Genomic DNA, 14,190 nt, shown 5'->3' on the forward strand with positions numbered 1-14,190 from the left:
AGAAAGCCAAGCAAGTGGTGAAAGCCTGTGTAGGTTTGTTATGATATATAAAGGATGAGACAAAAATAATATACACATAATCTTAAAATGTCTATGGTCATAGTTTAGTCAACTACTTTAAGGAACAAAATACATATCTAGTCAAAGTTTATCTGAGAATATTTGGTTTTCTACCCATGCCTTATCTACATAGCATATGATGATTAAAAGTGCCAGACTGGTGGAACTAACCTTATTGGATGTTTAACAGCCATACTTTGAGGCCTATACTAATATGGTCAGAGGGACTTAAAGGACAGTTTTTTCCCCTTGCCCTCCAAGGTCAACTAAGTGCCAGGGGACTATGGAACATCTCTCAAAACGTCCTGTAACTGTGGTGAGTCACCTGTTCTCTTGTTCAGGGAGCCATGAAGACCCCAGCAGATGGACTTGAACCAGTGTCCTGTATACAAAGAGGAGGGTCAACTCAAAGGAAACATCTCATCCATGCTTCCAAGTGAAGCCAGACATGGTCGAGCAGGACCTTTGACTTATCTTCACATAAATGGTACTGGTAAAAGAAAGGAGCCAGGAGCTCCTCCCAAGCCCATGTGACCCCTGAGGAACAGATCCTCAAATGACCTTAAGTGTAAAAATAAATAGATTTATTTGGCCAACTGTATGGTCTTAAACATCCAAAAGGAAAGTATAACCAAAGAGTAAAGTCATCAATATATTTCTTTAAGAGATCAAGAGATTACACTTCCCAGACATTAAGCTTAAGTCTATATAAAAAGTTTTTGGACAATTATTTCTCATTGATGGTTTTGTTCCTAACCAGAAAGTGCTGCTCAGATGTAAGACTTCAAATCTTGGTCTCCAATATTGTAGTGCCCACCTGTAGCTAAGGGAGACAACCAGCTATTGTTCTAAAATGACGGATAAAGTTTTCTCCCCCTATCTAGAAGGCTTTGAGAGGGAACTAACACTGACTCTAACTACTCCAACAGCTTTCAAAATACCTGAAAGCAAATCCTGAATCCATCACTCTAGAGTCCACCCTTGCAAGACAAAAGAAAAATGAGGAGGAACCCAATAGAGGGATGCTTTTGGAAGCCCTTGTCAAGAAATTCCAATGGACTCTCATATGAACATTTGAAAATTGCCCTGTTCTGACTTTTTTCTAGTTCCCTGCCTAGAACTTATAATGCTAATTACAAGTTAGCCTTTACTTCTCCTTCATATCTCCTATTCACAATTCAAAGACTTCCTTTTCCTCCTTGAGGTAAGAGTTTTGCAATTTGGGAATCTTTTAGATAGACCCACTGAAAGGGTACTCCAATTGCCTCACCCCATGTCCCTGTTCAGCATGGAAGAAGCCAGAATGGTCTGCATCCTGATTCCCTGTTGGCAATTTGGGTAACCTCTTCATAGGTGGTGTGACAAGAATAGGAGGTAGGAATTTGCTAGGCAGTTAGGATAAAAAAACCCCACAGAATGTAGCCAGTTTCTTGGCTAAAATTTACAATGTCCTTGGACCTCTTAGCAACCTACTCCATTCCAAAGGCCAAAAATGTTGAAAATATTTGGGAGCTTTTATCTAATCCTTAAAAGATTTTAGGGTTTCCTCTTCAGAATGGGGAATGTTAAGAGTAGCCAAAAGCCCCATTATAAAAAATAAATAACTCAAAGAAGAAGAAAGAGTACATGAAGTTATCAGAAAAAAGTGATGGGGAGATATGGGAGGAGTTTGAGGGGAGGGAGTGGGTATGGATTTGATCAAAGCACCTTATATGCACGTATGAAATTCTCAATAAATTATCTTTTTTAAAAAGAGAGAGAGAGAGAGAGAGAGAGAGAAAGAGAGAGAGAGAGAGAGAGAGAGAAATCCTCAATAAATTATTTATTTTTTAAAAAAAGAATCTAAGCTGGGCATGGTGGTGCACACCTTTATTCCCAGCACTCAGGAGGCAGAGGCAGGTGGATCTCTGTGAGTTCAAGGCTGGCCTGGTCTACATAGTCTGAGTTCCAGGACAGCTGGGGCTACAGGGAGACCTGTCTCAAAAACACCAAAAAAAAGAATCTAAAAATATATGGGATTATAATATCAGCTTTTACTATATGACAGAGGTGGTATTTAAATTCAGGATGAGATACCGTTTCAAAAAATAAAGGAGAGTCATAAAAGAAAAGTTTACCTCTGGCTTCCACATGCACAGGCTTATACAGATACACATACCGCACACATTCACACATATACATATAAATCTGCAAACATACATACACACCTGCACACATACACACAAACATACACACACCCACACACATACACACATCAAAAGATTAAATGATTGATTCAGCAGGAAAAGAAAGATGCTGTCATACTAGATTTACCTTATAAGAAGGTAAACTTCTACTTCACAAAATATGGAATATATACAAACAGTATTTCAAAATAAACTCCAAATTGTATTAAAAGCTGATAAATAAAAATAATATACATTTCAAAAGATCATTCAGAAAACATCTGTAGAATCAAGGTATGGGAGACTTAAATCTAAGAGTACCCGAAGTCATGAAAACAGAATTATGCAATACAGCAAATATAAACTTTTTTTTTTTCTTTTGGTCTTTTTGAGACAGGGTCTCCCTGTAGCCCCAGCTGTCCTAGAACTTGCTATGTAAACCAGGCTGGCCTTGAACTCACAGAGATCCACCTGCCTCTGCCTCCTGAGTGCTGAGATTAAAGACGTGCACCACTACGCTTGGCCTGCAAATATAAATGTTTTTTAAAGACAGAGTCTCCCTATATAGTCCAGGTTGGCCTGGAACTCACTATGTTGCCTAGCCTGGCCTCAAACTCAGACTCCTCCTGCTTCCACTTCTTAAGCTTTGGAGTTACAGATGCATACTATCACAACCAGTCCAAGTATAAATTTAAAAAAAATATTTTATTTATTATTTTTATTTTATGTGTATGAGTGTAAAGGCCTGCATGCATATAAAAACACCTGTGTCCTGAAATGCCCATGGAGGTCAGAAGAGGGTATCAGATACCCTGGAACTGGAGTTACAGATGACTGTTAGCTGTCATGTGGGAGTTGGGAACTGCCTAACCACTGAGCCATCTCTCCAGCCTCCACCTTTTTATACCAAGTATAATTTTGTATAATGTATCATAATAGATTTGGGAAAAATATCCAGGACTCTTGGAAATTTATGAAAAAAATGCAAGCAATTCAGTTTTTAATGGGAGTCAAATTCACAGAAGAATATGCTAAACGGCAAACTCAAAACAATTGATTTCACTGGTCTCTCAAACTAAGTACTTGTACCACACTAATAAAAACTAGAGTAATACTGAGGGTCATCAGATTAGTAAGATTTTAATAGCTATTGTCAACGGGGACTCATTATTCCATAGAGTAATGCTACAAAATTGTTTGTGATCTCTGGAAAAACCATCTGGTAACTCTTTAACAATGTTCATGCCCCTTGACTCAGAAATCACACTCCTAGGATTTTATCACACAGAAATAAAAGGTCTAAAAATAAAAGATTGTGTATATGTGTGTGTGCATATAGGTGCACACACACACACTTTATTATTATATATACTAGAAGGACAAACATTAAAAAATCTAGAGACAGGGTAAATGTTAAATGTCTATCAAAAGCCTGGTGGCTGCTTCAACTGTACACCCAATGGTGATGTCAGCTGGGCTCCAAGGGAGTAGTTCCAATCCAATGGTCACACAGATGACTCTGGTTAAACTAAATGGGTTATTAAAACAAAACCTAAAGTTTTGACTCTGGGAAAAGGAATGGAAGGGAGGAGGGAGGGTTGGTAAGAATGAGAGGGAGATGGGGGGGTGCAAGAGAGAGTAGTCAGAATACTTTACACACATGTATAAAACAGTTGAAGGAAGAAAAGTAATGTAAAAAGCCAAAAACACCCAAAAAGATATAAACTCACAGGTAAAGATTTGATTAAAATAATACATATGTCCACAAAACTAAAATATTTACACATTTACTTTGACCTAAGTGATTGTTATTTGAAAAGTTTTAATGATATTTTAAATTAACTTTGTTTTCTTTTCAATGTTTTTATTGAATTTTTGTATATTTCATACGATACATCTTAATCATATTTAGACCCCCTCTCTTTTTCTGAACCCCTACCTCATAGCCTGCTCACAAGATTTCACAAATTCTGTCATATATGTTAAGACCTATTGAATCAAGTTTGTGTACTGAGATGTCCCTTGGTGTGAGTTCATCCACTGGAGCCTGGTCAGCCTATCTAGTCACTCCCTTAAAAAAATCAACTCTCCCTCACCCAGTGTTTCCTTCCTTGATTTTTTTTTTTTTTTTTTTTTTTGCTATTGTTGTTACAAAAGTAAAAATTTAAATATAAGTACACATAAAAGAAAAAGGATGATCGCTGGTTCAGTTCCACCACGGACTATTATTAAGCCATTTAAAGAATGAATTGGAGTTTGCATATGGAATGTTGAATAAGAAAAGCAAGATGTAGAATCATTATTACTGTATATTCTTTCCATTCCAACTTTGTAGAATTGTAATTAAAATCATATACATACACATAATATCTATGACATATACACAAAGAGCGTGGGAAAAATACAGATAGCTACAGATGAGACTAGAGATTGCTGACACAATGAATATGTGACCTGGATCATATGGACGGATGCTCTATGTTTGGGTGGTTTTTTGGCAAGTAATAGAAGAAGAGTTTAGGAAGAAGAAAAGCCAAAAAGTAAAAGGAAACAGGAGGGAGGGAGACCACCTAAAATTATATCAGCACTAACTTAAATTCTATTTTTATAAATGTGTGTGCTTGTAAATATGTATGCAAATACAGAGAGTCATATCTATATATGTAGAGAGAAAAAGAGAATAAGGAAAACAGATAATTATGCATAAATGCAAATTTTGTTTAAACCAAACTTACATGAAAACACCAGAACTTTATTTTAAATTCAGATTGAGAACCTGTCTAAAACTCACCCCATGTCTCCACTCCCCTTCAAGGCTGTAATTATAAATATCACTGAGCACTGGACACCCATGCAGCCTGACGGGAAAAGGCACACACACCAGAACCTGCCTCAGCACTCATGTGTGGGCCTGAGCAAGCTTTCCCACTCCCTCAGCATCACTTTCTTCATTGTCAAATGCAGATCACATTAGTGAACTCAATGCCTCTGGTCACCTCAAGTTAGGGATGCAGGATGAAGACCAGCTCACTCACAGGAGGGAGGAAGCAGCTTTGCTGCGGCAGCTAGTAAGAGTTACCCTCCAGCTATATCCCAGAATCAAGGAGCACACTACAAAGAGAACAGAGACCAGCTCTGGCTTCTCGCTGTGTCTATACAGTATCTAACAGGCATCCTCCTGACTGCTCTCCTATCTTAAAATAAGCACACAGATACTGGAAAGAGCCTAGTCTCTGCTACACATGACTTTACTACATAACTTTGCGACACTTTCTGCATACTGCGGAGTTCTCAGCTGTCCACAGTTGTAATTCCCACCTAGGGAAACACCAACACACAGGGAGAAAAGGAAACAAAACTCTGCCTCAATATAAAAGCAGATTATCACATCCATAATTTAAAGATTATACCCTTACACTTTTCAGTCCATGTTTTCTAAAGTTACCCAAAGAATAATTTACTTGCTGTTGAAGCGCTAGCTCTCTTTTAAAACAGAAAATCTCTAGGTGAAAGTGTTTTCCACCAAAGAGAAGGGGCTTTGCTTCAACAGGGCCAAATAAAGAGCTTTCAGAAAAATCTACAAAAAGTCACACATTCCTGAAAAGTTCATCAGTATTGTGGGAGTGCAGGAGCAGAGTGGAGAGGCTCTCAGGTCTGACTGCATTCTCAACAGTTTAGATGATAGCCTAGAGAACTTTCCACACTTCTCATTTGCGTATGTAAATTAGCAACAGAAAGGACAGTGCCCCAGCCTGCTGTAGGCTGGAGAAGAGCTCCAAGCCCTCCACAAAACCAGTATGCATATATGCGGATTTATGTAGGCATGAATGAGAGCAGTCAAAACCAGAAAGGGGCCCAGAGGAGGGGAAATGAGGTTCTAAGGAAGAGGTATGGGAAGGGTGATAGAACACATGTGATATGAAGGTGGGAAGGGGAATTCTAGGGGTGGAAATGTACAGGGAGAAGGGAGAAAGGAGATCCCACCCCCATAGCTAGTAGAATCAACCCCAACTAAATATGAATGAAAATGTCAGAAAGAAACCTGCTCATGTGCATGACAATTGAGAAGCAGCATTTATTATCTGTTCAATATATACGCCACACATGTGTCAGGTCCGATACAAGGACAAATAAATCAGGAAGCTCTCAGGCATGAGGGTGTTAAGAAAGGAGGGAAGAGCTAACTTGAACATGGTAAGTGCTCCACAAATGACAGCTATTAATTACAGAGGTGGGAGAGGGCGTGAGGAGTTCTTAGTGACCTCTGAATCCTGCTCAAGGGGTGAAAAACTGATGCATCTCTGAAACATCCTCAGGCAGCAGTGCAGCAGGGGAACAGTACTAAGCAGTACAGAGGGGTACAGAGCTGTAAAACACACAGGGCCTGGACCTAGGCCACCTGAGTCAGAAGGCAGGCTCTCACACTAACGAGCTGTGTGACGCTAGGCAAGCTACTGCTTTGTGCCTCAATTTCCTCATCTATAAACCAGAAAAGGAACAAGTCCTGCCACATAAAACACACTGTATGAAAGAGGAGTTACAGTGCTATAATGCACAGCAGTGCACAGTGCTCAATATCAATTAATCTAGTTACTGATGACATGTAAAAAAAAAACTGGCAGCAAAGAGGACTTAGGAAAAGCAGAACTAGTCCAGGAAAACAGACATAAGAACAGAGAAGGGCAGATACACAAGCTCAGCAAGGATTCAAGGGGACTTAAAACCAACAGAACCCCTCACAGAAGGAAAAGAGTGAGAGAAACCAAAATAACCAGATTTCCAGAGCCTGGTTGGGGGGATGGAGAGGAGAGAAGAGGAGAGGAGGGGAGGCCAGCCAGCAAGCAGCTCTAGCCTTGGTGGGCTGAGGCTTCTCAGGATATGTATGTAAATGCCAAGAGCCTGGGAAAATGCAGGCTGGAAATTCAAGAAAGACAGGAACTAGAAATCCAGGTTCCAGAGCTCCTGGTATTTGGACAGGCTGGTTGAAGCTGTGGTAGCAAAAGCAAGCTGACAGGAAAAAGAAGTCCTGCAGGGGTCAGGTATAGGCAACAAGGGCTCCATCCAACAAAGTCAGGAAAAAAAACAGCTCTGATGCCATTAGTGAGCAAGGACAAACACATGAAAAATGTTTTGGGGGTTGTTTTGTTTATGACCAGGCCTGTCTCCTAGCTGGCCTAGAACATGCTATACAGGCCAGGCAGACCTCAATCACACAGAGATCTGCGTGCCTCTGCCTTCTGGGTGCTGTGATTAAAGGCATGTGCAACAACATCCAGGAAAAAAATGAATTTTTTTTCCTCTAAAACATTTTATTATGAACACTTTTAAGCATGTAGAAGTGTGTAAAGAATTGTTTAGTGAACTACCATGTAGGTTCAGTGGGTAAGGGCATTTGCTGTGCAAAACTGAGGGTCTAAACTTAAGAGTCCCCAATACCCATGGAAAAGCTGGGCATAGTTGTTCGCCTGTAACCCCAATGCTGGGGGTGGAGACAGGTTAACATTTAAAAAAACAAACAAACAAAAAAAAACACCAACCCTTTCCACCTCACACAGCAGCAAGAAGAAACAAACCCTTGACTCCAGTCTCATCCCTCTGGTCTATCCCACCCTGTCACCCAGTTAGAACTCTACAGGGCAAATCTCAAAGGCATAGCCTCTCTTAGAACCATTCAGTAACTTGTTATTACCAGCAAGATTTTTTAAGGAGGAGGAAACAAACACAAGGTAAGAGAAAAAAAGTTACCTAATAAGCCTCTACTTCTCAAACAAGAAAGAGTGGTAGTTTTTTTTTTAACGTAACTGCTTATTTAACAGCACTTCATGACACTTCATACTCCATCGAACCCCTCTCACCAGTTTTTTTTCACTCCCAAATTGGAAAGTAAATTAAATTTCAAATGTCAGTTAAAGAACAACATTGACACCTTGTGGTGAACATCATTAAGTATTAAAAATGAGCAAAATGCCTCCTAATTGTTTACCAGAAAACAATCTTTTAATCCAATCATTTGCAAGGGCTAAAGAAAAAGTTCAACTACTTCCCATCACACACTAACAGTAAATTTGGAAAGCTCTGCTACTGCTTTGGCAACCCCAAAACATTCTTTTTTTTTTTTGGTCTTTTTGAGACAGGGTCTCCCTGGTCTCAGCTGTCCTGGAACTCACTATGTAGACCAGGCTGGCCTTGAACTCACAGAGATCCTCCTGCCTCTGCCTCCGGAGTGCTGGGATTAAAGGCGTGCACCACCAAGCCCGGCTAACACCAAAACATTCTTAACTATGAACCAAATATCTGAATAAAGCCTTGGGTAACTGTTTTCTTATATGACCATATAAACAACATCTGACTTTTGGTGCATGCCCGGGTTTGGGTGTTCCAAAGTCTTCACTTTCCAACTTCAAGGTTTCCTATTTTTCTGTGACACTAACAAGCAAAATACTTTTGTATTCTAGGAGGTCAACTGTACAATTAATTTTTTTAAATTTATTTTTATTTAAAAAATATTTTGAGACGAGATCTCACTGTACAGCCCAAGCTGGCCTGAAAATTGTTGTATAGTCCTGGTTTTGGCCTCAAACCTGAAACCATCTTGCCTCAGTCTACCAAGTTTTAGGACAGATGAGTACCACTATGCCTGGGCAATGAATATATTAATTAGAATATATTCTTAAAAAGACAGAATCAGGAGACTTCTAGAGATAAGGGCTACTAAGGTATGCAGAATGTATGGGCTTTTTGTTGTTATTGTTTCATAAGACAGGATCTCATGTAGCCCAAGTTGGCCTTGAATTGTACGTGCAGCCAAGAACGACCATGAACTCCTGGTCCACCTGCCTGTACGTCCTAGGTGTTAGAATTACAAGGTTGTATCACCATGCCTGGCTTTAGACTCTGTGTGTTTCAAATAAAATTATAGACAAAGCTGTAAAAATGTTATAAACCAAGAAATAGCCAGGAAAAGAAAAAATACATATATTTTAAATGTTCCCATCCAGGGACAGTGTTGATTAAATAAAGAAAAGAAATAATGAACAGCAGTTTAAGTGAGACACAGTTTCCCTGTAAGCATAACACATCTGCCACAGGGAAAAAAAAGCCTATGGGAAAAGGGCCCTTCTAATAAAGCAGGTGAGGTATACTTGTTACTGCCTGAGAGAATTAGAGCACATGATTTACTAACTTTGACAAGTACAATTTAAAGTTTCGAGTTGCAGGATAATTCCCTCTGTTCAGGTAATCCAATTGATAAACAGGCACTTAATCTGACTCAGAGAAAGTGGAGCTGGGGGCTGGGGCAATTGCGTAGTGGGTAAGAGCATCGGGACCTGAGCTCGAGGCTCCAGAACCCACGCAGTCTGGTCATGGCTACACATGCCTATCACCCCAGCACTGAGGGGTGGAGACAGGAGAATCCCAAGAGCTCTGTTACCTGGCCTAGCTGAAATGGCAAGGTATAGGCACAGCGAGAGCCTGTCTCCTAAGAATAATGCAGAGTGATGGAGGACACCCCATGCCTTGCCCTGGCCTCTACAGGCCACACCCACCCAGCACACACGTGCCACAAAAGTAGATCTGTGTTATTAACCAGAAATGAATTATCAACCATGGGTTTTATTTGTTTTGATTAGACAGGGTCTCACTATGTAGCCGAGGCCAATTTGGAACTTGTGATCCTCCTGCTGTGGCCTCGAGGTGATCTATGCCACCACACCCAGCTCAAATCCACTGTTAATAAAGCAATTTGGATCACTAACATATCTGAGGAACCTGGCTCTTACTCTAGAAATCAAACCCTGACGAACAAAATCATTGTTTTTTTAAAAAAAAATCTATGTTAAATAATTAACTACCAAATTAGCCTGATGGTTTTGCATTTACAAAGGGAAAGAATACCCTCATCAAAACCAGTCTGGGTTTCCCTTGTCATGTGCCCTTAGAGAGATAAATCATTCAACACGTCTTGGTTCCAGCTTCTATGCTTAAGACAAAGACTACAACCCCTAATGTCTGAACATAAGAAATATCTAAGAAAATAAAATAGTAGCCATGAAAACACTTGAAAATGACACAACCCCACACACCACGACTTCTGTCGTGAGAATCAGAGAAGTTAAATGATTAGGATATATAGGGACAATCAGAAGCAGGGTCAGGTCAAAAATCATTCTCTTTTTATTTCTGTGGTGCTAGGGACTGAACACAGGACCTGGCACATGGTAGGTAGGTCAGTGCTTTTCCACCGAGCTACTCCCCCAGCCCTGTCACTATTGCCTATTGCACAGCATCCCTTTACCTCCTGTACTGAAGACCTCGGAGCTTGCCAATTCTTGAAACTATCATTTTTTCTATGATGCTGCACTATCCTTCTCTTCTCCCTGATTCTGGACTTCTTTCTTCTTCTCTAATAAGATCGCACATTCTCCTACTTAGAAAATATCCTTAAAATAATTATATCTTACAATTACTTTACTAAGGAAATGCTTGGAGCTTATTCATAGTTCAAGCTATACCTGGACATTCCTCTATTGGCTACTTCACCTGTCCCAAACTCAATATGCTCAAAAAACATGTTTATTTACGTGCTTTCTATCTCCCCTCCCTCCCTAGTTAATAAATCCTGCCTATCCAAAGTGGTCAAAGCGAAGATGGCTCTCACATATGAATTAAAAATTATCAAACTCCCAGAAGTGGTGGCACACGGCATATAGATCTCTGTGAGATGAAGGCCAGCCTCGTCTATATAGTGAGTTCCAAGCTAGCTGGGGCTACAGGGAGACCCTGTCTTTACTTTAGAATCACTGTCCCTGAAGAGTAATTTATACAAACCATGTAACCAAACTCTATGTCCTCATATACAGGATTCAAATTTCACAAAGGAAAGGCCAACTGTAAAATGTTTATAAACTAACCATTCTTCACAAAACCTTCTGGACTCTTCCTCTGGAAGATCTACTGAGGATAGCTAATGGTCTGAAATTTATGATGTGTTCTATAAACATCAGAAAAACACTGCTCAAATCAAATTTCAATGAATAATCTGTCTGATGGGGGGCAAAGGCTGAGTGTCACTGCTAACTTGATTTTGAAATGCATGGCTTTGGTAGCTTGCCCCCTGGGAACATGGCCTTAGGATCCCATGTAAAATTCAAGCCCAATTTTTATATCTTTCAAAATTAAGCCCAAACATCATAAACATATGGAGCTGAGGCTTTTAAGACTCTGAGCACTAGATTCCTACAAAGCTTCCTTGCCCTGCCCTGCATGAGTCTTTTCAGATGAAGAGCAAGTCAGAACTCTAAGCCCCCACCATGTCCAAGGCTGAGGGTGAGGGGGAACACACACTCCCGTAGAGAAGGTGTGGTTGTTAAGATTCTTGGGAAGACTGTCCTGGGCAGCTCTGGTGTCCCACTTTTCAGTACAGAACGCCAGCAAGTCACTCATGTCCCATTTTAAGATCACTGGCTTCCAACTGCTTTCCCACTGTCCAGAGAGGAAATGGTTGTTCAAAGGCTTTGTGAAACAGACAAACTTAAATTACTATAGCTACAAAATTGATGAGGCTTTCACTAAAAAATGCTAAGCCTGAGTCAGAGCGCCTCAAACTCCTCACACGCTATCACACTGAACCACCACAAATGCACAAGAGGTTCTCCGGAAGACAAGAGGCTCTAAGAAGTTTCTTACCTCAGCAAAGAGAAGACATCGTAAGAATTGCGAACGCAGTTCTGATCCACCTGAAGAATGTTCTTCTGTACATTTAAGTGACCCTGAAAGACATTAATCAGGATAGTAATCAAAATGAAACCTGTACACAGATCAATTATGATTGCCTTTCTAAGAATATGACTTATAAACACCTGGGTAAATTTCAAGTGTTAGAGATTTCCAAAAGGTAAGTAGAATTTCCATAAAGATGGAGTCTAACCTTCCAAACAAGTGAATTTAAAATCTTTTTTCCTCAGTTTCCCATAGGAAAAAATGTTTTCCATTATAAATTGTGATGAACTTCCCAGGGAAACTCTGGGAGGAGTCTTTTTAATATATGATTGAAGAAGAGCACCATTATTACTTCAACCATGCTAGCCACCATACCTAAGGATTTTGCAGAATTCTACATTCTACTAGACCAGAAATATAAGAAACAAGTATTTCCACTCAGAACAGCATACAAACAAGATATGTGAAGCCGTGGGTTCCATCATCAACACCCACAAAACTAGATGTGGTAGTGTATATTTATAATCCCAGTACCTAGGAGGTAGAGTCAAGAGAATCAGAAGTTCAAGGTCATCCTTAGTTACATGAGACCCTGACGAAAAAATTAAAAAGACCAGCCAGGTGTGATGGTGCACGCCTTTAATCCCAGCATTTGGGAGGCAGAGGCAGGAGGGTCTTTGTGCATTCCAGGCCAGCTGTGACTACAGGAAGACTCTGTCTCAAAAAGACATAATAAATAAATAAATAAATAAATAAATAAATAAATAAATAAATAAATAAATAAATAAATAAAATAAATAAACAAACCATCAAAATTTTACAACTACACTGATTTCTTCATCTGTAACACAGAAATGACAGTAATATTTACCTCACAAATGTTATAGATTAATATTCATAAAGTACATGATAAACACTACTTAAGTGTCTACTATAGCACAAACTTTTTTTTTTTTTAGGTCTTTTTGAGACAGGGTCTCCCTGTAGCCCCCGTGGCCAAAAACTTGCTATGTAGACCAGGCTGGTTTCATTCTCATAGGGATCCACCTGCTCCTCTGCCTCTGCCTCTCAAGTGTTGGGATTAAAGGCATGTGTCAATATGCCAGGTAGTACAAGCATTTTTTTAAAAATTGTGTGGCTACAATAATAAATCCTGGCAAGGATATGGTGGGGAAATGAACCTTTATACACTTCTTGAAGGAAAGTATATTAGTGCAGCCACTATGGAATTGCACATGGAAGTTCCTGGAAAAAGTTAAAATTCCTAGGAACACTTAGCTACCCAAAATGACTCAAGAAGAAACAGATAATCTAAACAGACTTGTAACACATAGAAAGGTTAATCAGTAATCATAAGACTACCAAAAACACAGAGGTGAATCTACATAAGTGGATTAGCTAATGGATTCTGAGATATGACACTGAAAGCATGCTCAACAAAAGAAGTAATTGATAAACTGGACTTCACTAAAATTAAAAACTTTTGTTCATTAAAGGACACTACAATATAGGGAAAAACACAGAATGATAGAAAATATTTCATTTATCATATATCTAATAAAAGCCTAATATCCAAAATATGTTACAATTTAACAGCAAAATGACAACTGAATTTTAAAATGGGCAAAGAACTGGAAGGCGCATTTCTGCAAAGAAGGTGGGCAAAAGGCCAACAAGCACGTTAGATACTCAGCATCACTGGTCATCAGAAAAATGCAAAGGAAACTACAATAAAATATTACTTCATTCTCACTAGGATGGCTATCACGAGTTAGTAATCATCATCATCATCATCATCATCATCATCATCATAAGGCCTACACTGGCCAAAAATTAGAGCCTTTATATATCAATGTTAGGAATGTAAAAACATTTAGCAATTCCTCAAAAAGTTAAAACCTAGAATTACAGAATGACAGCAATTTTACTCCTAGGTTCCTATCTGAAAAAAATGGAACACAGGCACTGAAACAAATGTGCACACAAATATTATGCTAGCACTGTTCTGACATCAATCAAAGGTAGAATCCCCTGGGTGTCCCTCATGGGCAAATGAATAAAGTGAGGTACACACACAATGAAGTATGACTCGATCCTCAAATAAATGAAGTACTGAGATATTCTACATGAAAATACAAAAACAAGCTATAGGAAAGAAGCTAGACATAAAAGAGCACATACTTTATGACCCCATGTGGAATACCTAGAATAAGTAAATCCATAGAGATGGGAAGTAGATTTGGTG

General features: G+C 39.4%; 1 protein-coding gene across 3 annotated transcripts in view; it reads right to left on the reverse strand.

Annotated features, from left to right (window-relative positions):
* Uvrag (UV radiation resistance associated) overlaps positions 1-14,190 on the reverse strand; it is a 330,970-nt gene that overhangs the window by 223,993 nt on the left and 92,787 nt on the right. For all 3 annotated transcript variants that reach the window (XM_029568839.1, XM_029568840.1, XM_008844232.3), the window contains one exon: positions 11,913-11,995. In XM_029568839.1, the coding sequence (XP_029424699.1) occupies positions 11,913-11,995 (83 nt within the window). The remainder of the gene's footprint in view (positions 1-11,912; positions 11,996-14,190) is intronic.

Source organism: Nannospalax galili, unplaced genomic scaffold (assembly GCF_000622305.1).
Source record: "Nannospalax galili isolate Female #2095 unplaced genomic scaffold, S.galili_v1.0 scaffold278, whole genome shotgun sequence".
In the NCBI taxonomy this organism is placed as follows: domain Eukaryota; kingdom Metazoa; phylum Chordata; class Mammalia; order Rodentia; family Spalacidae; genus Nannospalax; species Nannospalax galili.